We start from the raw sequence: 26,324 nt of genomic DNA on the forward strand, positions 1-26,324 counted from the left end.
GATTGCTCTCATGTAATTCTGAAGTGGCCTCTGGCCATTGAGATGAGCCATACAGAGGAGCCGCAGAGGCAAGTTCCAGGAGTTTCTTCTGCTGAAACACTTGATTCACGGGGGTAGGGGTGAGGAGGAAGAGGTCCTTGGAGTCACAGTTCAGTTAAGTCTCTTTTACACATTTAGTTGGTATTTAAAGGCAGAAGTGCAGAAGTTAACTGATTGGATTGGTTTTCGTGAAGGTATTGAGTTACTCTGAAGACTCTGCTTGTTCCTCCTCTGGGCTTAGCAGGGGTTCAGGAAGCGTACAGACACTCTGCACAAGCGCCCCTAAGACAGCAGTGGCTTCCTTTCAGAGAACGTGGAAAGAGGAACTAACTTGCCTTTTTGATAAGATTGTGTTTTCTCTAGTGAATTTCTTCCTGTAAGTTGTCAAATGTGTCAGGTTATCTTTTAGCGCATTTGGTTTTTAAATACTGGTCATGTGTTCTAGGTACTAGGCCATGAAAGCAGTTCCCTCCTTTCTGTAGCCTCCTAGTAACTGTGCAGGTGTGTTTATTGAAAACTACATATTAATTTCTCTCAATTTTTTAGAGTCAACTGAGGAACCATGAGAGGGAGCAACACAGTCTTCCAGATACTTTGTCAATAGCAACTTCTAATGAGTCCAGAATTTCCAGTGATAAAACTGATGGAAAATGTGTTCAAGAAGGTATCTGCATTCTTCTAATGTATATATAGATGAGGTTGACTAGCATACGAAGTGAAAACCATGCCCTTTGTTGTCACGTGTGTTACTTTCAGGACTAAGGCTGCGTCTCTTCTCTTTTTATATTATGTGAGTGAATCTTCTCTCTTGAGTACTAAGTGAATCTTGTTAGTAAGTACTCAGCTTACCTGTCTAGGTAGATGTACTCTGAAATTCACGCTGTCCTGTAAGAGCCAGGTACAGCAGAAACCCTGAGGTGACAGCCAGCAAGCCAGGGAAGCTGCAGCGTGGAAGGAAAGCCTCCTCCCTCTCTCAGCACCGGTTGACCCACTGAGAACGGAGCTTTTGCAGATGGTAGGCCCCCACCTCAAACTTTAACTGAGGCTTCCTGCTGTGATCTTATTCTTATCCAAGTGTGACTGCCAGATTTCATCTGCATTATTTAAAAAAAAACAACACAGGCTCTTTTTATGTACCAGTTAGGTGCCAGTCGGCCGAGTTTCTGCTAATAGTAATATTAGAATCAAAAGATTTAATTAGAGTTCCATGAAAAGGCGGATGCCACATCCGGAGAATTAGGGATAAAGTGTAATAAGCTGTGCTTCCTTGCATCAGCTCACTTAAATTGATATACTTTAAATGTCTCAATTGTGGTACATAGCGTTTATGGGAAATAAAACATATTGGGGTGACTTTCCTTTTTAGATTTCCTCAGAATTAAAGTTAGAAACAACTGCAGAGTGAAATGTTTTACCATAATGTTTCATTAAATTATACCCCAGAAAGCATAACTGATTCTAGAATGTTCCTGAAAGAACTGATTTTGACACCACTGTAGCACCAAAATTCCCTTGTCAAACAGATGTCATCCCTGTAAAACTATCCAAAACAAAAGGAGTTTATGACATAGCATCTGTTCCTGCAATAGATGGCTGAGCTAAAACTGTTTTGTTTCCTTTGTACAAAATAGCCCTAACTGCCTCCTTTTATTTTAATTCATTATGTTTCCATATCCCCTTTAAAGGAGACATTAAAACATTTGATATCTTTGGACCGTAAATCCCTAATGAAGGAATAAAGTAAGTACTACTCACTGGTACCACCTGCGGTTACTACCATCGGTAGAATATGTCTTTTCTAGCACCATCTCCAAAAGCAGTAATTTAAAACTGTCCAAATGGGTTAACAAATTAAAACCCACAATTTGAATTAAAAAGATTGAAATGTCAGCTCAAAATTAAAATAACCAGTTTGGGCTTCATAGCATTACATCTCTCCACCATATTCCATTTTGCAGCAGCTTTCCTTTGTGGCTCAAACTCTTGTGTCTTAGGGTTCCACGTATAGATTCTAAATTGCTTCTTCATGCCTCCGGCCCCCCTACCCCCACCCCCGTCCCGCCCCGCCATTCAACTCTATTTGCAGGTAGGAAAGCAATTCAGATGACTGAGAATTCCTGCTTGCTTAATCTGCACACTTTATTGATTCTATATTAGATATTTCAGAATCTGGCAGTTGGGCTGAAGAACAAGTTTTTAGCTCACAAAGAAGGTGAAAATGATTCACATTTTATCCAAACATTTTAAACCATTTAATAAACTTATTAAACTAGAGGGGAGATGTATATTTCTGTGGCTTCGAGTCTCTTGTCACGATGATAGCCCAGGTAATTTGTAGCTCATTTTTGACTGAGGCCCAGTGTAATAGAGTGTAAAGGCCCAGACATTTGTTCTGCCAGAAGGTATGGAGTGCCCATCGTGAGCTGGAGTCTGTGCTCAGTGCTTGAAGTGCAGTCGAGGTGTCAGTGCCCTCGAGGGGCCCAGCCCAGTGAGGAACACACACCGGTATTAACAAGTACATTAACAAACACCACAGATTCTCAGAGAGCTGTAGACTGAGCACTTTCACATGGAGTTTCTTAACGAAACTTAATTAAGTGTTCTTTATTGTAAACCTATGATTTGCCAAGCCCTGGGGATTTTATGTAAGCAGAGCAAGCAGATCCCTGCCCTCAGGGAGGCTCCAGCTAGTGACAGGTCAGACTTGACACCAGCCCACAGGTAACATACAGACTGCTGTGAAGTAAAGCATGCTCCTGGGCTTACAAACCATGCCGGGAGGTTCCAGGATTCCCATTTTGTAGGTGAGGAAACCAGGTCCTCAGGAGGGGAAATAATTTGCCCATGATCACACTCATACTAAGTGGCAGAGCAGGGACTGAGCCCAAGGTTTTGAAATTTAAATCCAGTATCCTTTCTGTTGGAAACAGTTGCTTGAAGTAGCACAGCCTCTCATCCTGTGCTATATTAAGCTTCCCCATCTGTCATTTTTATTAGTTGTCATTGATCTGCACTATTTCTCACACAGAACCATTATACAATATTTCACACTTCTGTTTTTCAGGGTGTTTTTTTTTTTTAAACTCTTATCTGGAGTAGTGCCACTTATAATCAAGTCCAAGTTTTTAACCCACCAATTAAGAGCAGTACTTAGATTATAATTATGATTAGTGTGTATATTAATGTTACAGATTTATACCGGGAAATTAGGACATTTTGTTCCGCCTGGCAAAAGTAGTTATTAGCCAAAGAAAATTGCAATTTTAGAAAGCTTAAATTTAACCTAAGGATTTTCTTTGTTTTGTTAAAATTTCCGTATGGGAGTTCTTCTGTATCACCAATTTTACTTCTCTGCAGCGTGTGCTGGTGTTCCACCTAAGCTTTCTTCCTGTTCTGCCTTGTTCTGCAATTTCTATGCTCGCTCTGTTTCTGAATATGAAGCCTTCAGGCTATGAATGGCCTGTGAACTTTGTGCTGACAGAAGAGTAAATAAATTGTTGAATATCTTCAGGAACAGTTTTCTATGATCAAGTCATTCTGCTTGCTTACGCTGATTTGAATCCTGCCTACCCCCTGCACCCTGCCCCTTGTTGCAGAGTAAGTTTAGTAACAGGGCCTGATTCCATGGATCTGTGTTTCCTGGATTTCAGAGAGCTGCGTGTTCACCTTAGTCCTTGTAAACTGTCAGTTTACGGGGTGTAATTATACTGCATTACATAGCACTTAATAATTTGCCTTTGCTTTTCCTTCTGTTGTAAGTTATAAACAAAGGAAATCTGCAGAGTGAAAAGGCTTTGGACTTTGTATATTGAGTTTGTTATAGCTGTACTTTATAGTACTGGATTATAGTATTAAATTACAGCTGGTTGGAAAATCAGTGTTTCCTGAAGGCTATATCCTATGTGGATGAATCCAACACCTTTCAGATTCACAGTTTATCTCTGGTTAAATCAGTTGCAATTCAGTCATTAGGGCAGCTGGCATGAGGTTCATCATAGTTTAGAATTTGTATAAGATTATGTAGAAGCTAACCCAATGTATTTTTACAGATCAGATGATACTCACTTTATATCCACAGAGAGTGCAGATGCAGGAGAACCAGTAAAGCTAGATTTGAGCTTGTTGACTTTATTAACCAGTGAGAAAGCCCACAATGAAATGTTAATTTACAGTGGAATGTAAATATTGTTGTTTTAATCTAATCCAACCACATCACTAAAACTGAAATGCTTTGTCCAGGGAATAAGTCTTCAGTCCAGAAACAGTATAGATGTGATGTATGCGATTATACAAGTACAACATACGTTGGTGTCAGAAACCACAGACGAATCCATAACTCTGATAAGCCTTACAGGTAAGTGTGATGATCCTGGAGCTTTAATACTTGTATTACAATACTGTAAAGAAAAAAGTGGAAGTAATTAAAAATTCATAACAGTTGTTTAAGCGTAGGTTAAGCACTAAGAAACTTTCACTTCCTGGTTTCACGAGTATTGTGTAGTTTGTTAAAGAACTTGAATTTTAAGCTTTAGTCTCAGGATGATAGGCTTATTTTTGACTAGATTTTGCCTAGTAGCAATAAAAGAAGATGCCTATATCTGTCAGTTTCATGTGGGTATAAATTATCATAGCAATTTTCATTGCTTAGAGTACATTTCAATAATTTGGTTGTTAAGTATTCAATATTCCAGCAAAAGACTCTTAAAACTTAAAAGCAATAAAATTCCTTGTGAAAGATTTCTATTTTTGAAAATAAATCTTACCATGTATAGAGTAAGATCATTTAATTTTGTTGCTTGATTTTTTTACAAAACCTCATTCTAATATGTATTCAGAAAATATAGGTGTTCTCAGTTGATTAAGATAGGCTGACAAATAGAAATAATTACTGCTTAAATAAACTTTGCCTCTGGAGAATAAACTACCTGTTGTTTATGTATAGTAAAGATACAGATATTTTTGCAAAGGTTGTCCAGCTGTCACAGAGCAGTGTTTTCTACTGGTAGCCATCAGGGAACATCAAGTTTCCAGGCAGAGCTAAGCCAAGTCACCGTGACCGATCGTGCTCAGCAATGCCCTGAGCTTTTCTATCCCCTTGACAAAACTTGGTTCCTGTTTTAACTCTCTTCCCAGGTTTTATAGGTGTGACCCAGGTCACTGTGGGAAAGTTACTGTATTAATATCTAAATGAGGACGTGGCAGACTGTACCTTAAATTGCCATTGCTTGACCCCATGCTATGGCACACTCTCTCTCACTCTCTTTATATATATGTGTGTGGTTTAATTAGAGAGTATATAATTATGTATGGTTTTAAATAATTAATACATGCAGTAAGAATCTTCTTCCTGTTACATCAGAGAAGCCTTAGTAGGTTATTTTCCGAATTTGTTCACACTGTACTTTTTCACTGGGTTTGACCTGAGTACCTTAGAAAAAATGTTGTCACACCAAGCCCTCCATGTAATTATTACCTTTCACATAACACTTGTTTTCCAACTTTCAAATCCTGTGACTCTTCTTTTAATCTTCTTTAAATACTTTTCCTTTGCCTTCATGAGATGTGCACTCTACAGAGCATTATGGGTTACCATATTCTTTTCCAGTATGTTTCTAGGACTTACTGTTAGAAAGCATAGCCTTCTTGATATCTCATTTAGTATTGAGTTATTGTAGTTTTCCTGGCTTATTTCATGTATGCTTCATTCAGTTTTGCTGCCTAGCACACTTACAGTCAGAGTTGAGGCTTGCTTTCTCGGAGCGTGTATACTGCACATTTCTGATAGCATGTTTCTTGGAGCACTGAAGGGCCTGGCTCATGAGGTCATCTCAGAAACCCTGTCCTCACTGCAGAAGGAAGAGAGCTATTTTCCATTCCCATGTTAGGACAGGGGAAGATGAAAAAGGCCTCATCCTGTCCCACATCTACCAAATGTAGCAAACTTAGTTATTTTCAGTGCTTTAGTAAGGAACATTCTAAGTAAACCACATACCAGTTATGATAATTATGACATTGACCCCCAGATTAGTAGAAGATGCATTCAAAATTTTCAGATATTAGATTGTCTCTGGTTTAGTTTAATATTGCGGTACTAGAGTTACTGCTGGTTTCCTTCCTCTAATACCACTTTCATGACTGACTAGCTAGAGATGGAACAACAAAACACTTTCTCGTGTCCCCACAGTTCCTCCTGACTGTGGCTTTGAGCCCATTTTCCCTTAGAAACATAATTATACCAGTACTCGGGTTCCAAAACTCCATGGCGAGACGGAGGGCAGGAGGAACGACATGACAGAGAGGGACATGCATGGGCTTTGGACTGAAGCACTCGGCACGCTGCCCGACACATAGTAGATACTCAGTAAACGACTGATGTGCTTGTGTGCTAAGTCACTTCAGTCGTGTCCGACTCTGCAGCTGTATGGCCTGTAGCCCTCCAGGCTCCTCTGTCCATAGGATTCTCCAGGCAAGGATACTGGAGTGGGTTGCCACGCCCTCCTCCAGGGGATTTTCCTGACTCAGGGATCGAACCCACATCTCTTAGGTCTCCTGCACTGGCAGGTAGGTTTTTTACCATTAGCACCACCTGGGAAGCCCAGTGTTGGGCTCAAATGACTGATAGTTATCTGTATACTTTAGTTTTTCTCATCTATAAAAAGGCTCTGGTTCTATATATTTATTGTGTTTTGAAAATAAATATGTGGTAATATTCTTCCTTAAGTAGAAGAGTCGCCCAGATATATTCCTATATGTTGATTTTTTAGTACCAATCCTATTTTAATGCCTAGTCTAAAAATACCCAGTATTTCCTTAAATGTTTCAGAAGTATCTTCTATTAGTTACTTTGTTTATATCAGGAGGTCCAAACATTGCATTTGATTGATATGTTTCTTAAGTCTCTCTCTCTTTTTGAAAATTTTGAAGTAGACTTTATAACTTAATGCAGCATATATCCTGAAAATTACATAAATCAAAAGCATACAGCTTGATGAATGGTCACAAATTAAACCCATCATTGTAATTCCTCAGACCAAGAAATAAACCATTGCCAGTTTCTCAGCAGCACCCTCTTCTTGGCCCTTCCACTCACTACCCCTATCCCCCACCAGATAAACCACCATCTTGACTTCTAACATCACAAATTAGTTTTGGCTGTTTTTGAACTTAATATGAGTGAAGTCATACAGCACGTATTCTTTAACATCTAGCTTCTTTCATTCAGCACCATTGTGTGTAATTCAGTGTAGAATTAACGTGTTCCTTTTCATTACTGTGTAGTATTCCATTTTAAAATTATATCACAATTTACTTTTTATTTACTGTTGATGGATATTTGGATTATTGGCCAGACTTTCCCCCATTATGAATAATGCCAATATTCTTTTACATATTTTTTCATGAAATGGGTTCTTTTCCATTGGTATATACCCAGGAGTGGAATATGGGGGTAATAGAACATGCTACATTGAGGTGTGGTGGATATTGTCAACAGTTATCCAAAATGGTTATACCAATTTACAGTGGTTGTACCAGTTCAAACCCTCATCAATACTTCGTTTTATCAGTCTTGAGTTTTGATCCTTCTGGTAGGTACATATGTTGTGGTGGTTCTCATTTGCATTTCCTGATGATTTATGTAGTTGAGCATCTTTTCACGTGGCATTTCTTTATTGGCTTTTTTCTGACTGATGTTGCAGCAACTCTTTATGTGTTCTGAATACAAGGGGTTTTTGTTTGTTTGTTTTTTGGTCTATTATGTGTATTGCCCGTATCTTCTATACTTAATGCTACTCTCAGTGGTATCTTTTGAAGAAAGAAATTTCTGGTTTTAATGTAACCAAATATATTAATCTTTTTCTTTGTGCTTAGGCCTTATGTATCTTTATACTCTGAAACTGATGCTGATTTTTCTAAGTGGTCGTGCAGTTAAGGTAGATGATGGAAGGAGAGGTAAAAATGTGTGCTTATAAAATAATGATCCTGCTTTTCAGGGATTCACATTAACTAGGTCAAAAATTCTGTGTGCTTATGCATTAATGACCCTGGTTTTATAATATGACACAAAAAGTAAAAGAAAAATCTCAAAAAAAAAAAAACAAACAGGGTTTAAGCAATGGAAATGACATTGGGAATGACAGAGTTGCCTCCTATACGTGGTCAGTCATTGTAAAAAGTCTGGTCTTTATAGAGCTATATTACAAATGGTAATAATGATCGCTACAGAGGGAAATGGCAGCCCACTCCAGTATTCTTGCCTGGAGAATTCCACGGGCAGAGGAGCCTGACAGGCTGCAGTCCTTGGGGTCACAGAGAGTCGGACACAACCGAGGGACACAATGATAATAGCTAACATTTTTTTGTAAAAACATTTTTCATGGGCCAGGCAATGTGCTGAGTACTCAGGCTGCGTCAGCTCACTTGATCTTCATGACAGCCCAGTACTTGGGAATGTTACTGCTATTTATGTTGTATTAATAAATATGGAAAGGAGGCTGGGTAGATGAAACGATCTCCCACGATCTCCCCAAGTGGCAGAGCCAGGCCTTGAACCCTTGCTCCTGTCAGCTGTGCCACTCCACCTGTATCTGCTTTGCCAGAGAGAACTCTTCATGAGGCGTGCTGCCAAACCACCCCCAACTTAGTGGTGTAAAACAGCAGCTCTTTTATTCGACTCGGGGATTCTGTAGCTCAGGAATTCAGAAAGGGCATTATAGGGATGGCTGTTCCTGAGGTCTGGGACAAGAGGGAAGACTTGAAGTCTGGAGGTAATGAGATGACAGGGGTTGCAGGCATCTGAGGGCTCCCTCACTGGTCGGACTGTCGACTGGGGCCTCGCTGGACCTCTCAGCTGGAACATGTACATGATTTCTCCACATGGACTTTTCCAAGTGTGCTGGTTCCACAAGTGAATGCTTAGCTAAGAAGTAGATGAAAGCAGTATTACCTTTTATGACATACCATGGAAGTCACATGTCACCACTTCCACCAACTTAGACTTCTTTTTTTTTTTCATTTATTTATTTTTAATTGGAGGATAATTGTTTTACAATATTGTGTTGGCTTCTGCCATGTATCAGCGTGAATCAGCCATAGGTATATATTAATACATGCCCCATCACTCTTAAACTTACCTTCCACCCTGTGCATGCTTACTCGCTTCAGTTGTGTCCAGCTCTGTGCGACCCTATGGACTGTAGCCCGCCAGGCTCCTCTGTCCATGGGATTCTCCAGGCAAGAATACTGGAGTAGGTTGCCATGCCCTCCTCCAGGGGATCTTCCTGACCCAGGGATCGAACCTGCGTCTCTTATGTCTCCTGCATTGGCAGGCAGGTTCTTTACCACTGGTACCACCTGGGAACTCCACCTTCCACCCTACAGATTTCTTAAATCTCTTTTAATCCGAAACCATGTTGAATTGTTAGTCAGTTGCATTAGCTTGGGAAAAATCTCAAGTCTTTGAAAACCCTGAATTTGTTTTAAGGAAAACAGTTTAGCTTACGGTTTAATTTGGAGGGAAAAGAAATGTGTTTCATTTAGAAGGAATGAACTGATGGACATTGTTTCTTACAGTGGCACAAAGAGTTCTTAGGTTTATCACAAAATTTAAAGTGAATCTTCTCTGGGCCTTAGTTTATGTATCCTTTAAAAGCATAGAAATCTAATTGAATGTGGTAAGACAAATTCTATTGCAAGGTTTCTACTTAAGTCTTTTCACATATGTTCAAGCCATACCTCCAGTACTGCAGTACATCTGGTTCTGCTTTCCTCTGCCTAGCCCCTCAAGACCGGAGGAGGTAATGGCACCCCACTCCAGTACTCTTGCCTGGAAAACCCCATGGACGGAGGAGCCTGGTAGGCTGCAGTCCATGGGGTTGCTAAGAGTCGGGCACGACTGAGTGACTTCACTTTCACCTTTCACTTTTATCATTGGAGAAGGAAATGGCAACCCATTCCAGTATTCTTGCCTGGAGAATCCCAGGGACAGAGGAGCCTAGTGGGCTGCCGTCTATGGGGTCGCACAGAGTCGGACACAACTAAAGTGACTTAGCAGCAGCAGCAGCAGCCCCTCAAGACAGTTGTTTTAATTAAATCAGATCTGGAGTAATGTCCAAGTAAAGCCCCAGGCCACGGAAATAGGGTAGTTAAACCACATTCTTAGCTCTGTGGGAATTAAAGTAACTGACCTATTAGCAATGGGAGAAAGCCTGTAGAAAAATTCAGTTCAGATTTTTGGCCAGATTCAGAAACCTTGGATTTTCTGATGTCAAATGTTTTCCATACCACTGAGCAACTCAGTTCTCAACAGCATTAGCTGAGTGTCCTGCAAATTTAATTCAGTCTTGACATTGTCTACCCAGAGATAGCATCAGATCCCACCAGGGAAGGGCTCAGCCCCACTAGACTGCCCTCACTTCAGATGTCAGTCACCAGTCTAGGCTGTTAGCTGTGCTGCTGTTGGCTGGCCGTGAATCAGGTGAACAAGGCTCTTGTGACTCCCTCCTCAGGCTTGATTGATTGGCTAGAAAGAATACAGGTGTACAATCAGATGAACAGACACAGAGGGCCGAGCCAGGAGAGGTGGAGTTTCCGTGCCTTCTCTGGGTGTGCCACTCGCCCAGCCCTTCATGTGTTCACCAACCTGGGAACTCTCTGAACCAGCCTTCAAGTTTTTATGGAGGCTTCCTTCCATAAGCACGATTGATGAAATCATTGGCCATTGATGGTTGAACTGAATCTCAGTAGTCTGTCCTCTGAGACTGGAAGTTCCAACCCTCTAATCACATGGTTGGTTCCTCTGGAGGCAATCAGCCTCCATCCTTAGGTTACCTAGGATCCCCAGCCTCTGAGATCTAACGCCTGATGATCTGATGTAATGATAATAGAAATGAAGTCTACAATGAATATAATGCACTTGAATCATCTGGAAACCATCTCCCTCACCCCCTATCCATGGAATAACTGTGTTTCATGAAACCAGTCCCTGCTGCCAAAACAGCTGGGGACCACTGACCTAGAAACTTTCTAAAAAATTACCTCATTAACATACAGAAGATCTTTATCTCTCTATCTCTTGGGGAATTCAAGGGTTATAGGAGCTCTGTGCCAAGAACTGGGATAAAGACCAAATATATATTGTTATAAATCATGATATCACAGATTTCTATTGATACATTAACGTTCTGTTCTTTTTCTGACTCAGCAAAATGCATAGTCATGGAATTTACACCTTCATGAAAGAATACAGAAAATAAGTAAACTAGAATTTCAGAAAGTAAGTGCAGTGAAGTGAATAAAACAAGACTGTAATTAATAGTTCAGTTCAGTTCAGTCGCTCAGTCGTGTCCAACTCTTTGCGACCCCATGAATAGCAGCACACCAGGCCTCCCTGTCCATCACCATCTCCCGGAGTTCACTCAGACTCACGTCCATCGAGTCCGTGATGCCATCCAGCCATCTCATCCTCTGTCATCCCCTTCTCCTCCTGCCCCCAATCTCTCCCAGCATCAGAGTCTTTTCCAATGAGTCAACTCTTTGCGTGAGGTGGCCAAAGTACTGGAGTTTCAGCTTTAGCATCATTGCTTCCAAAGAAATCCTAGGGCTGATCTCCTTTAGAATGGACTGGTTGGATCTCCTTGCAGTCCGAAGAACTCTCAAGAGTCTTCTCCAACACCACAGTTCAAAAGCATCAATTCTTCGGCACTCAGTCTTCTTCACAGTCCAACTCTCACATCCATACATGACTACTGGAAAAACCATAGCCTTGACTAGACGGACCTTAGTCGGCAAAGTAATGTCTCTGCTTTTGAATATGCTATCTAGGTTGGTCATAACTTCTTCCAAGGAGTAAGTGTCTTTTAATTTCATGGCTGCAGTCACCATCTGCAGTGATTTTGGAGCCCCAAAAATAAAGTCTGACACTGTTTCCACTGTTTCCCCATCTATTTCCCATGAAGTGATGGGACCAGATGCCATGATGTTTGTTTTCTGAATGTTGAGCTTTAAGACAACTTTTTCACTCTCCTCTTTCACTTTCATCAAGAGGCTCTTTAGTTCTTCTTCACTTTCTGCTATAGGGGTGGTGTCATCTGCATATCTGAGGTTATTGATATTTCTCCCGGCAATCTTGATTCCAGGTTGTGCGTCCTCCAGTCCAGTATTTCTCATAATGTACTCTGCATAGAAGTTAAATAAGCAGGGTGACAATATACAGCCTTGATGTACTCCTTTTCCTATCTGGAACCAGTCTGTTGTTCCATGTCCAGTTCTAACTATTGCTTCCTCACCTGCATACAGATTTCTCAAGAGGCAGGTTAGGTGGTCTGGTATTCTCATCTCTTTCAGAATTTTCCTCAGTTTCTTGTGATCCACACAGTCAAAGGCTTTGGCATAGTCAATAAAGCAGAAATAGATGTTTTTCTGGAACTCTCTTGCTTTTTCCATGATCCAGCGGATGTTGGCAATTTGATCTCTGGTTCCTCTGCCTTTTCTAAAACCAGCTTGAACATCTGGAAGTTGACGGTTCACGTATTGCTGAAGCCTGGCTTGGAGAATTTTGAGCATTACTTTACTAGCATGTGAGACGAGTGCAGTTCTGCGGTACTTTGAGCATTCTTTCATATTGCCTTTCTTTGGGATTGGAATGAAAGCTGACCTTTTCCAGTCCTGTGGCCACTGCTGAGTTTACCAAACTTGCTGGCATATTGAGTGCAGCACTTTCACAGCATCATCTTTCAGGATTTGAAACAGCTCGACTGGAATTCCATCACCTCCACTAGCTTTGTTCATAGTGATGCTTTCTAACGCCCACTTGACTTCACATTCCAAGATGTCTGGCTCTAGATTAGTGATCACATCATCGTGATTATCTGGGTCGTGAAGATCTTTTTTGTAGTCTTCCGTGTATTCTTTCCACCTTTTCTTGATATCTTCTGCTTCTGTTAGGTCCATACCATTTCTGTCCTATATCAAACCCATCTTTGCATGAAATGTTCCCTTGGTGTCTCTAATTTTCTTGAAGAGATCTCTAGTCTTTCCCATTCTGTTCTTTTCCTTTATTTCTTTGCATTGATTGCTGAAGAAGGCTTTCTTATCTCTTCTTGCTATTCTTTGGAACTCTGCATTCAGATGCTTATATCTTTCCTTTTCTCCTTTGCTTTTCACCTCTCTTCTTTTCACAGCTATTTGAAAGGCCTCCCCAGACAGCCATTTTGCTTTTTTGCATTTCTTTTCGATGGGGATGGTCTACATAAAGGTAAAACTAAGGAAAAGTAAACAAATCATATACAAAATTCAAAGAAGTGATGCCTCTTTTGAGGAGGAACAGGTATGAGATCTTAGAGGAACCCACAAAGAGGTCTTAAGATAGAGGTAGTCTTCTCCTTCAGCAATTATTGTGAACCCAGGGTTTATCATTTTGTAAAATTGCAGGGACACTTTATACCACTCTTTTTCATTTCACAAATGAAAAAAATCATTTTTCCAATTATATATGCAAACTTCCAAATTCTGTGGGAGAAATGGTGATAAGGAAGTGAAGTATGTAGATTTTGTGGATAATTCCATTTCTTGTTTGAGGTTTTGATTGGGTAATACATACGTGCACGGGAGAACTTCAGAAGCAGTTTGTCATAGTTTCCTCTTAAAAATAATTCTGTTGCTATTTGTATTGTGATCATGGTAAGCTTCTAGATTAATTTAGAAAAAATTTACAACGTTATACAAATAAGGTTTGGGCTCTTCCATTTTTTTCAAGTCACCAGTTGTCCCTCATAAGCATGCAGAGTTTTCTCCATTTATATTATTGTGTACATTTCTTGTTTTGTATGTGTATATATCCATGCATACATACATGTATGCATTAAGTATACAGATAGTTCTCAGTTTGTCCAATAGTATGGGACCATAGAAATGATTGGCAAGCTGAAATTATGTAAAGCTATCTCAATGGTGAAAGCTACAATTGTTCTATTATTTTTTTAATTAAAAATTAAAAGCTCTTTTACTGTTAGTTACGGATGTATAAGGAAATGAAAAATACTAAAAGTAATATTAACTTAGTACACTGTAGCTTAAAACTTAGAAACACTGAAAATGAGTGTTTTATTTCTTTGCAAGAAACTTCTCAAGAATAGTTTGCACAGTGGTTGTGTTCTCGGAGAAGGCAATGGCACCCCACTCCAGTACTCTTGCCTGGAAGATCCCAGAGACGGAGGAGCCTGGTAGGCTGCAGTCCATGGGGTCACTAAGAGTCGGGCAGGACTGAGCGACTTCCCTTTTGCTTTTCACTTTCATGCATTGGAGAAGGAAATGACAACCCATTCCAGTATTCTTGCCTGGAGAATCCCAGAGACAGAGGAGCCTATTGGGCTGCCGTCTGTGGGGTCACATAGAGTCAGACCCGACTGAAGCGACTTAGCAGCAGTAGCAGCTTGTGTTCTCACTGTATGCCTTATAGCACAGGCTGAGCAGTTTTCCTGTGCCCTGGCCAGTGGCCATACTCCTAAGTAGGGATCAACTCCGAACATTTTATCCTTTGCTCTTTAGCTGTCATGAAACATCTCCAGGAGTTTCTGTTCCATGAAATTTTCCCTGGCGTGACTTTCCCTGGGCACGGCTCTCCTTGTTTGTGTCTGGCGATCACTGGCTGCATACCCGGAGCTGCGGCAGCAGTGGCAGCATCGGCTTTCCTCTGCTCAGCTGTCTGTTCTCTAACTCCATTTACGTTCGTGTCTAATTGCACTTCCACCGTTACCACTTTCGGGTTTCTTGCTGTGTGTTCTTCCATTTTGTTGGCCAGTTCTCTTTTTGGATCATCCATTTTTGTAAATTGTTATGTGAATTTATCACTGGGATACAAGGAGGCAACATAACTATACACTCTGCTGTCTGTGACTGAATTAATAGAAGCAACTGACTAATCACTGACAGACTTTGAAAGAAATGGCATAAATTAGTCACTGATTATATTTTGTCCTATCGTTTTCAGAGTGGACCAAAGAGCTCCTAGTGAAGTTTGTACACTACAGTCACTCACAGTTAGTAACACTTTGAAATTTGAACAGTGGTGTTAGGAGACTCATCTAACCATACGCCGTAGTAACTGAAATCCATTCATGTCAGAAATATTACAGGGCAAGGACTGCCTACACACACACACTTGTTGTTAGGCTTATTCCTTTTTTTTCCTATTGCTCTTATAACTTGGATCATTTCCTAGTTTTCAGTATTGTTATGTGGGGAAATTTGATGTATACAGCATGTTAGCTTTATATAATTATTGAATTATCTTATTACTTGTGATTAATTGCTGTTGGATTGCCAGGTTCATAATTGTATTATCTGCAAATACTTTTCTCAACCATGCCTTTATGATATTTACACATACTCTTTCTGTTATCTAATTGTACTGACTAGTAACTGAAAGGAAAGTCAGATGCTATAAAGAACAATATTGCAATATTCCTGGAATGTTAGGTCCATCAATTAAGGTAAATTAGAAGTGGTCAAACAGGAGAGGGAAAGAGTGAATATCGTCATAGGAATCAGTGAAATAAATCGGATGGGAATGGACAAATTTAATTCAGATGACCATTTTATCTTACTATGGGCAAGAATCCCTTGGAAGAAATGGAGTAGTCCTCATAGTCAACCAAAGAGTCCAAAATGCAGTACTTGGGTGCAGTCTCAAAAACGACAGAATGATCTTAGTTCATTTCCAAGGCCGACCATTCAGTATCACAGTGATCCAAGTCTATGCCCCAACCACTAATGCCAAAGAAGATGAAGTTAAATGGTCCTATACAAGGACTTACAAGGCCTTCTAGAACTAAAGGACACCAAAAAAAGATGTCCTTTGCATCATAGAGGACTGGAATGCAAATGTAGGAAGTCAAGAAATACCTGGAGTAACAGGCAAGTTTGGTCTTGGAGTACAAAATGAAGCAGGCAAAAACTAACAGAGTTTTGGCAAGAGAACACACTAGTCATAGCAAACACTCTCTTCCAACAACACAAGAGACAATTCTACACATGAACATCACCAGATGGTCAATACTGAAATCAGATTGGTTATATTCTTTGCAGACAAAGATGGAGAAACTCTATACAGCCAGCAAAAACAAGACCAGGAGCTGATCAGATGATAAACTCCTTATTGCCAAATTCAGACTTAAAGTAGGGAAAACCACTTAACCATTCAGGTATACCCTAAATCATATCCCTTACGATTATACAGTGGAAGTGACAAATAGATCCAAGGGATTAGATCTGATAGAGTGCCTGAAGAACTGTCAACAGAGGTTTATAACATTGTACAGGAGGTGGTGACTAAAACCATCACCAAGGAAAAGAAACGCAAGAAAGCAAGATGGTTGTCTTACAAATAGTTGAGAAGAGAAGCAAAAGGCAAAGGAATAAAGGAAAGATAAACCCATCTGTATGCAGAGTTCCAAAGAATATCAAGGAGAGATAAGAAAGCCTTTTTAAGTGAACAGTGCAAAGAAATAGAGGAAAACAATAGAATGGGAAAGACTAGAAATCTCTTCAAGAAAATTATAAATATCAAGGAAACATTTCTTACAAAGATGGACACAATAAAGAGCAGAAATGGTATGAACCTAAAGAAGCAGAAGAGATAAAGAAGAGGTGGCAAGAATACACAGAAGAACTGTACAAAAAAGATCTTAATGACCCGGATAACCATGATGGTGTGATCACTCACCTAGAGCCAGACATCCTGGAGTGTGAAGTCAAGTGTGCCTTAGGAAGCATTACTACGAACAAAGCTAGTGGAGGTGATGGAATTCCAGCTAAGCTATATTAAATCCTAAAAGATGATGCTGTTAAAGTGCTGCAATCAATATGTCAGTGCTAAGATCTTCCAGATGTACAACCTGGATTTGAAGAAGCAGAGGAACCAGAGGTCAAATTGCCAACATCCGTTGAATCATAGAAAAAGCAAGGGAATTCCAGAAAAATATCTACTGCTTCATTGACTATGTGGATCACAACAAGCTGTGGAAAATTCTTCAAGAAATGGGAATACCAGGCCATCTTACATCCCTCCTGAGAAACCTGTATGCAGGTCAAGAAGTAACAGAACCAGACATGAAACAACAGACTGGTTCAAAATTGGGAAAGGAGTATGTCAAGGCTGTGTATTGTCACCCTGCTTGTTTAACTTATATGCAGAGTACATCATGTGAAACGCCCAGCTGGATGAAGCACAAGCTGGAATCAAGATTGCCAGGAGAAACATCAATAACCTCAGTTATGGAGATGGCATCACACTAATGGCAAAAAACAAAAACTGAAGAGTCTCTTGATGAAGTTGAAAGAGGAGAGTGAAAAAACTGGCTTAGAATAGCTTTCAAAAAAACTAAGATCATGGCCTCTGGTCCCATTACTTCATGGCAAATAGATGGGGAAAAGATGAAAACAGTGACAGGCTATTTTCTTGGGCTCCAGAATCACTGCGGACAGTGACTGCAGCCATGAAATTTTTTAAAAGACACTTGCTGCTTAGAAGAAAAACTATGACAAACCTAAACAACATATTGAAAAGTAGAGATGTCACTTTGCCGACCAGAGTCCATATAGGCAGAGCTATAATTTTTCCAGTAGTCATATACAGATGTGAGAGTTGGACTATAAAGAAGGTTGAGTGCCAAACAATTGATGGTTTCCAACTGTGGTGCTGGAGAAGTCTTTAGAGAGTTCCTTGGACAGCAAGGAGATCAAACCAGTCAATCCTAAAGAAAATCAACCCTGAGTATTCTATCAGAAAGACTGATGATAAAGCTGAATCTCCAATACTGTGGCCACCTGATGCAAAGAGGTGATTCATGAGAAAAGACCCTGATGCTGGGAAAGATTGAAGGCAAGAGGAGAAGGGGCCAACAGAGGATGAGATGGTTGGATGGCATCATTGACTCAATGGACATGAGTTTGAGCAAGCTCCAGGAGATGGTGATGGACAGGGAGGCCTGGTGTGCTGCAGTCCATGGGGTCGCAAAGAGTCAGACATGACTGAGTGACTGAACAGCAATGACGAAATACCTCCCCAGTTCTAAATAACTGTGGGGATAGTGACCATCCTTAACTTTGTTCTTGGGCTTAATGGGAATGCTTCTGATGTTTCTGCTTTGAGCTTTATGCTAGTTGGGGGGTTTAGGTAGATACATTTTTTCATGTTGAAGCATTATTTGCCTAGCATATTTTGGTGAGAAATTTTATTGAGTGTTAATTGGGTTCAGGTGTTATCAGCCTGATTCAAGTGCCTCCTAAAATGTGGTAGGGAACACAGCTGTACCCATGAAGTTATGTTTGAAAAAGAATAGAAATGGAAAAAACTAACCCTGAATCTGATAAAACCTCTACGTCAGTAGTCCCCAGATGAGACATTTCACAGTGTCTGGAGATATTGTTGGTTGTCACAAGAGGAAGAGAAGATGCTAGCAGCACCTAATGGGTAGAGGAAAGTGATGCTGCTGAAACCATCGTGCAGTGCTCAGAGCAGCCCCCACAATAAAGAATTGTCTAGCCCAAATGTCAAGTGCAAAGGTTTAGAAACTTTTCTAGATCTCTCACTACCACTTACAAAAAAAAAAAAAAAAGATGTGGGGAATATAGAAATGTGACACTAACAGAAAGTAATCAGTACAGCTTGTGAAACGTTCTAGGAGGCAGATGACCTGGAGTCTTCAACATACTAATGGCGTGAGGGGGATGGGGAAAAGAAAGAATTATTACGTATTAAAAGAGTTCAAGATGCCAACCAAATGCAGTATAGTACTATATATACCATTTCACATGAGCGATTTGAGCATCTCAGATTTTGATATCTATGGGAGATCCTAGGACCAGTTCCCTGCATATACCCAGGGATAACTGTATAGATCCTACTTGGATCCTCATTCAAATAAACCACTTCTGCAGAAATCAGGGCAATTTGAGGGAATACATGAAACAAGATGAGCAAAATGTCAGTAATTACTGGAGTTGAGAAATGGAGATTCATTATGCTTTCCTGCTTTAGTTTTTGCTTCAGTTGTCCATAATAATTTTCCTTCAGTCACATCAGTGAAAATGACTTGTCTCTTTCCGATCCTTTCAAATAATGATTTATTATAATATATTTCCTATTAAATTCTCTGTGTTCCTAAAATAAGCCTCCCATGAAGAACATGGCGATGCCTGCTAAGTCGCTTCAGTTGTGTCCAACTCTTGAGAGACCGTATGGACTATAGTCCTCCAGTCTGCTCTGTCCATGGGATTCTCTAGGCAAGAATGCTGGAGTGGGTTGCCATGCCCTCCTCCAGAGGATCTTCCCGACCCAGGGATTGAACCTGCGTCTCGTATGTCTTCTGCATTGGAAGGCAGGTTCCTTACCACTAGCACCACCGGGGAAGCCCTGCACCTTTCTATAAAGGTTTTTTTCTTTTTTCTTTAAAGCCTTTATAAAAAGGCTTTCAAAGTCTTTTTATAAAATTAGAATAATATTGATACTAAAATTTGGCAAGGGCAACAGAAAACTATATACCAGTCTCACTTAGGACTATCAATACAGGTATCCTGAATAAAATGCTGGAAAACAGGCTTTTATAGTAGATTAAAAGAATAACAGTAGTATTATTTTAATAATGCCATGTGTGTATATATATATATTCTTTATATAAAAGCTTTTCATATTTTTAAGAACTTTTATATAAAGGTCTCTGAAACTTTAAAGGTACAAGCTAAGTTAAATATGAAGAAGCTGGCTAGTCTGTTGACTTCAGTCACTGGAATAGTAGGCCTTTAGGGAAAGAAATTAATATCTCATCATTTCTGCTTTATTGACTGTGCCAAAGCCTTTGACTGTGTGGATCACAATAAACTATGGAAAATTCTGAAATAGATGGGAATACCAGACCACCTAACCTGCCTCTTGAAAAACCTGTATGCAGGTCAGGAAGCAACAGTTAGAACTGGACATGGAACAACAGACTGGTTCCAGATAGGAAAAGGAGTACATCAAGGCTGTATATTGTCACCCTGCTTATTTAACTTCTATGCAGAGTACATCATGAGAAATACTGGACTGGAGGACGCACAACCTGGAATCAAGATTGCCGGGAGAAATATCAATAACCTCAGATATGCAGATGACACCACCCCTATAGCAGAAAGTGAAGAAGAACTAAAGAGCCTCTTGATGAAAGTGAAAGAGGAGAGTGAAAAAGTTGTCTTAAAGCTCAACATTCAGAAAACAAACATCATGGCATCTGGTCCCATCACTTCATGGGAAATAGATGGGGAAAGAGTGTCAGACTTTATTTTTCTGGGCTCCAAAATCACTGCAGATGGTGACTGCAGCCAAAAGATGCTTACTCCTTGGAAGGAAGGTTATGACCAACCTAGATAGCATATTGAAAAGCAGAGACGTTACTTTGTCAACAAACATCCATCTAGTCAAGGCTATGGTTTTTCCAGCGGTCATGTACGGATGTGAGAGTTGGACTGTGAAGAAAGCTGAGCGCCGAAGAACTGATGCTTTTGAACTGTGGTGTTGGAGAAGACTCTTGAGAGTCCCTTGGACTGCAAGGAGAGCCAACCAGTCCATTCTGAAGGAGATAGTCCTAGATGTTCTTTGGAAGGACTGATGTTGAAGCTGAAACTCCAATACTTTGGCCACCTCATGTGAAGAGCTGATGCATGTGAAAAGACTGATGCTGGGGAAGATTGAGGACAGGAGGAGAAGGGGACAACAGAGGATGAGATGATTGGATGGCATCACCTACTCAATGGACATGGGTTTGGGTGGACTCTGGAAGTTGGTTATGGACAGGGAGGCCCGGCATGCTGTGGTTCATTGGGTTGCAAAGAGTCGGACACGACTGAGCTACTGAACTAAACTGATCCTCTCTGCAGTGGAAATGCAGAGTTTTAACCACTGGACCGTAAGGGAAGCCCCACTGTCAGTTTATTTTTAATAGGTTAATTTTTAGAGGCAGTTTAGGTTCACTGCAGTATCAAGCAGAAGCACAAAGATCTCCCATATACTCTGTGCCCCACACATTCATAGCCTCCCCCATTATCAGCATTCCCCACCAGAGTAGTACATTTGTGAGAATTGATAAGCCAATATTGACGCATCATTGTAATCCTGTCTGTAGTTTATATTTGGGTTTACTCTTGATACTGCACACTCTGTGCATTTGAGCAAATTTATAATGACATGTATTTACCATTACAGTATCATACAAAGTAGTTTCACTGCCCTAAAAAAATCAGCTGAATCCCACGTATTTATTCCCACTCAGTGACTCAAACCTTGGTGACTACTCATCTTTTATTGATTCCATGGATGTGTGGTGGCACGCTCCCAACTTTATCCTTCTCCTTCCATATTGTGTTGGCTTTTCTGGATCTTTTGCCTTCCATGTAAACTTTAGAATCAGTTTGTCAATATCTACAAAATAACTTGCTGGGGTTTTTATTGGAATAATATTAAATCTGTAGATCCAGTTGGGAAGAACTAACATCTTGACAGTATTGAGTCTTCCTATCCATGAATATAGACACTCTCTACATTTATAACTCTTTGATTTATCAGAGTTTTGTGGTTTTCTTCATAAAGACAGACCTTGTACATATTTTGTTAGTTTTATACCTAAGTATTTTGTTTTCAGTACTGCTAAGGTAAGTGGGATTAAATGTTCTTAATTTCAAATACTGCTTATGGCTGGAATATAGGAAAGCGATTGACTTTTTTTATATATTAATCTTGGATCCTCCAATCTTGATATAATTACTTATTAGTTCTAGGAGTTTTTTGGCATATGCTTTAAGATTTTCTGTGTAGACAGTCAGATGACACATGAACAAACTGTACACATGTATACACACACACATTTGTATTGCATTAACTGGGACTTCAGTTATGATGTTGAAAACGCATGGTGAGACAAGACATCTGTGCTTTGTTCTTAAACTTATCAGGAAAGCTTTTAGTTTCTTATTAAGTATGTTACCTCTAGGGTTACTCTAGATATTCTTTATCCATTTGATATGTGTCTTTATAAAGTGAGTTTCTTATAGACAACATGTAGTTGGGTCTTGTTTTTGATCCAACCTGACAATCTTTTTATTTTTAGTTGTGCTGGGTCTCTGTTGGGCTCTGCACTGGGACTGCACGCGGGCTTTCTCTAGTTTCACTGAGTGGGAGCTACTCTTCATTGTGTTGCGTGGGCTTCTCATTGCAGTGGAGTCTCTTCACAGAACAGGGATTGAACCCTTGTCCTCTGCATTGGCAGGCCATTCTTATCCCCTGAGCCACTAGGAAAGTCCCAATCTCCGTCTTTTAATTGGTGTATTTAGACCATTGGTAATAGTTGAATTCATAGTTGCATGTTTGTTACCATTTTCTGTTTGCTGCGCTTGTTCTGTTTTTTTTCTTTCACTCTTTTTCTGCCTCTTGTGGTTTTCATTGAGCATGTTATGTGATTTCATTTTCTCTCCTTTCTTAGCATATCAGTTGTACTTAATTTTTTTTTGCTTTTCATTAATGGATTCCTAGGGTTTGGCATACACTTTTACAGCTAATCCAAATCCACCTTCAAGTAACATTACTGGCCTCGTGGGTATCCCAGCTTCAGTTGTGTCCGACTCTTGGCGACCCCATGGACTGCAGCCTACCCTTCTCCTCAGTCCATGGGATTTTCCAGGCAAGAGTACTAGAGTGGGGTGTCATTGCCTTCTCCAGTACATTATAATAAAATAACCTAATTCTTCTGTTCCATTATCTGCGTTACTTCTTTGATTTCACTTATACATAGAGTGTGTGTGTGTGTGTGTGTATGCGCGTGCACACACATACATAAGCATACATAATCGAATGTATTGTTGCTATTATTATTTTAAATAAGCTGTTACCTCTCAGATCAATTAAAATGAAAAACTTTCATTTTACCCGCTCTTACACCTAATCTGGGACTTCCCTGGTGGTCAGTGGTAAAGAATCCTCCTCTCTATGCAGGAAACACTGGTTTGATCCCTGGATCAGAAAGATCCCCAGGAGGGAGCAATGGCAACCCCTCTAGTATTCTTGCCTAGGGAATTTCATGGACAGAGGAGCCTCGTGGGCTACAGTTCACGGCGTGGCAAAAATTCAGACTCAACTTAGCAATGAAACAGCAGCAGCAACATGCCTTATCTGACGTTTTCCCTTTCTTTGTGTAGATCCACATTTCTGAACTTGATCATTTTCCTTCTTTCTGAAGAACTTCTTTAACCTTTCTTGCAAGACAGATTTACCAGCAACAGATTACTTCAACTTTGTTTGTTGGGAAAAGTCTTTATTTCTGCTCACTTTCGAAGAGTAAGTTTGCTGGTACAGAACTCTACGTTGGTTGATTTTTCTCTCAACACTTTGAATAGTTCACTCTACTTTCTTGCATTGTTTCTGAGAAGTTTGATTTAATTCTTCTTTGCTTATCTTTCCCTCGGGCTCCTTTTTTCTTTTTATTTTCTGTAGTTCAAAACTGATAGGCTTACGTGTAATCTTTCTGCCATTTATCCTGTTTGGTGTTCTCTGAGAGGCTTGTATCTACGGTTTCATATCTGATGTTAATTTAGGGAACTTCTCAGTCATTATTGTGTAAAATAAATTTATTCTGTTCCTTTCTCTCTTCTAGTATTCCCATTACACATAGATTACACCTTTTGTAGTTGTATATTCTGTTTTTGCAAGTCTTTTTTTTTTTTTTTTTTTTTTTTTTTTGCTTTTTGGTTTGGAGGGTTCTATCTGTTGTGATATCCTCAGGCTCAGAGATTTCTTTCCTCAGGTGTATCCAGTCCACTAATAAGCCCATTATAGGACTCCTCATTTCTGTTATCTATTTTTTTAATTTCATTTTGTAGGGTTCTGATCTCTTTTTTTTGGTTCTTTTTTGGAATTTCCATCTCTCTGCCTTGTTACTCATCTGTTTTCCCATGCTATGTATTTTATTCATTGGCACTCTTAGAAGTATTAATCATAGTTTTAAATCAGCAGTCTAATAATTCCAACATCCTGCTGTATCTGACTCTTGTTCCTGTGCTTGCTCTGTCTCTTCAACTTTGGTTTTTGCCTTTTAGTATGTCTTATAATTTTTTTTCTTGCTAATCAGGCATGATGTACTGGGTAAAAGGCTCTGCTATCAGTAGGACTTTAGAAATGTGATGGTTAAAAGTAAAGGGAGGGAAAGCGCTCTGTTGTCCATGACTAGGTCTCAGTTTTTTAGTGATCCTGTGCCTCTGGGCTGTGAACTGTGCTTCTCAGCCCCCTCCCTCCCCAGCCCCTGGTTGACAAGATAGCTGGAGTGTCCTGGAGTTGGGTATTTCTTTCCCTCAGGTCAGTTATGCTCTGATAAAACTCCAGTAGGTTAAGCTCTGGTTAAATACTTTCTCCTGAGAGCAGACCTTATTAGGAACAGAATGTTCTGGCATGTCTCAAAGTGGTTCTTTTACCCCTCTGCTGACTCTCTTGTTGTGGTGAAGAGTTCAGTTAAGTTACCTGATTCGTTAGATTGGTAATTAAGTATTTAATAAAAATGACTTTTAAAAAGTGTTTGCAGTTTCCTAAAAAGATAAACATTCTACTCTCAAGTATTTACACAAATGATGAAAACTTATATTCACAGAAAACCCTGCACATGAATGTTTAATAGAAGCTTTATTCATAATTGACAAAACTTGGGAGCAACTAGATGTCTTTATTGTATCATAATGTAACCGAGCTATCTGTGAAGCCAGTATAGTGTTACTTGAAGGTGGATTTGGATTAGCTGTAAATGTATTTGCCAAACACTAGGGAAACCAATAATATAAAGTAAATAAGTATAACTGACATGCTAAAAAGGAGAAACATTGAATCATACAGTATGCTGAGTGAAAACCACAAAAGCAGAAAAAGAGTAGAAGAAAATAACAACAAGAACAACAAATAGAAAACAGTAACAAATGTGGTAGCTTGGTGGAATATTATTCAGCAATGGAGAGGGGGGCCTCTCAAGCTCTGAAAAAACATGGAAGAACTTACATGCAAATGGCTAAGGGAGAGAAACCAGTGTGAAGAGGCTGTATGCAGTATGATTCCAAATATGCAACATTCTAGAAAAGGCAGAACTATGGAGACAATAAAAGGATTGGTGACTGCCAGTGGTTAGGGCGTGGGAGGGATAAGTAGGTGGAGGATGTTTAAGGTTGGGAAGGTATTCAGCATGATGTTATGATGGATTCATGGCATTATGCATTTATCAGAATACGTAGAACTGTACAACATAGTGAACCCTAATATAGACTGTAGACACTAGTTAATAATAATGTATCGATATTGGTTCATCAGTTGAAACAAATATTCCACACTGATGCAAGATGTTAATGATAGGAGGAATTGGGTACAGAAGGAAAAGAGGATAAACATAAGCACGCTCTAAAAATAATCTGTTAATTTTTTTAAGTAGTTTATTCAGTTCAGATTTTACTGAATGTGCCCAATTATGTCAAACAATTATTACTTGGACTAGAAACTTTAAGATAAGTACCTGTTTTACTTATGAAATCTACATTGTTGAAGCATTTCAGGACTACTACTTACATTTTCTGTGGATTTATAAGTAAGCACAGAGTTAATGTTGGAAATTATTTAATTCCTTTTTGCTTTCTTAAGAAATAAAGTACTATAGAGAATTGATTTTGTCTATTTGTGAATGTGTGTGGTTAAATAATTTAGTGCAAAGATTTCACATGTTAGTATATTAGAAATCTTTCCAAATACTGTAATAGCTAAAGTAATTTGGGATGTTTGTGTCCTAACTCTTATTATTTCTTTATAATGTAAAATACTTTTATTTCATTGATTCTGAGAGATCTGCACTAGGACATTTTAGCCTCTGATATCATTATGTCTCTTATAATCAGTGGCATCTTAGATTCAGTGAAATGTGATATCTAGTAAGTCCTCAGGAGAACAAATTTAACAGTTACGAAATCATGGGATCATCTGATTTCCTTCATCTTGGTTTTTCAGATGCTCATTGTGTGGGTATGTGTGCAGCCATCCTCCTTCTTTGAAGTCTCACATGTGGAAGCATGCCAGTGACCAAAATTACAACTACGAACAAGTAAACAAGGCTATTAATGATGCAATTTCACAAAGTGGCAGGTATTCGATCTTTACTATTATATATAAAGAAATTACTGTTACATATATTTTTTTTTTCTGTAAAGTTAGAGTTAAATCTACTAGTCTGCATTATAACCAA

General features: G+C 39.5%; 1 protein-coding gene across 2 annotated transcripts in view; it reads left to right on the plus strand.

Moving 5' to 3' along the window:
* Positions 1-26,324, plus strand: part of ZNF507 (zinc finger protein 507) — a 43,708-nt gene that overhangs the window by 13,510 nt on the left and 3,874 nt on the right. For both annotated transcript variants that reach the window (XM_069550296.1, XM_069550295.1), the window contains 3 exons: positions 586-703; positions 4,279-4,393; positions 26,090-26,224. In XM_069550296.1, coding sequence (XP_069406397.1) covers positions 586-703; positions 4,279-4,393; positions 26,090-26,224 — 368 coding nt within the window. The remainder of the gene's footprint in view (positions 1-585; positions 704-4,278; positions 4,394-26,089; positions 26,225-26,324) is intronic.

This window comes from Ovis canadensis, chromosome 14, assembly GCF_042477335.2.
Source record: "Ovis canadensis isolate MfBH-ARS-UI-01 breed Bighorn chromosome 14, ARS-UI_OviCan_v2, whole genome shotgun sequence".
Taxonomy (NCBI): domain Eukaryota; kingdom Metazoa; phylum Chordata; class Mammalia; order Artiodactyla; family Bovidae; genus Ovis; species Ovis canadensis.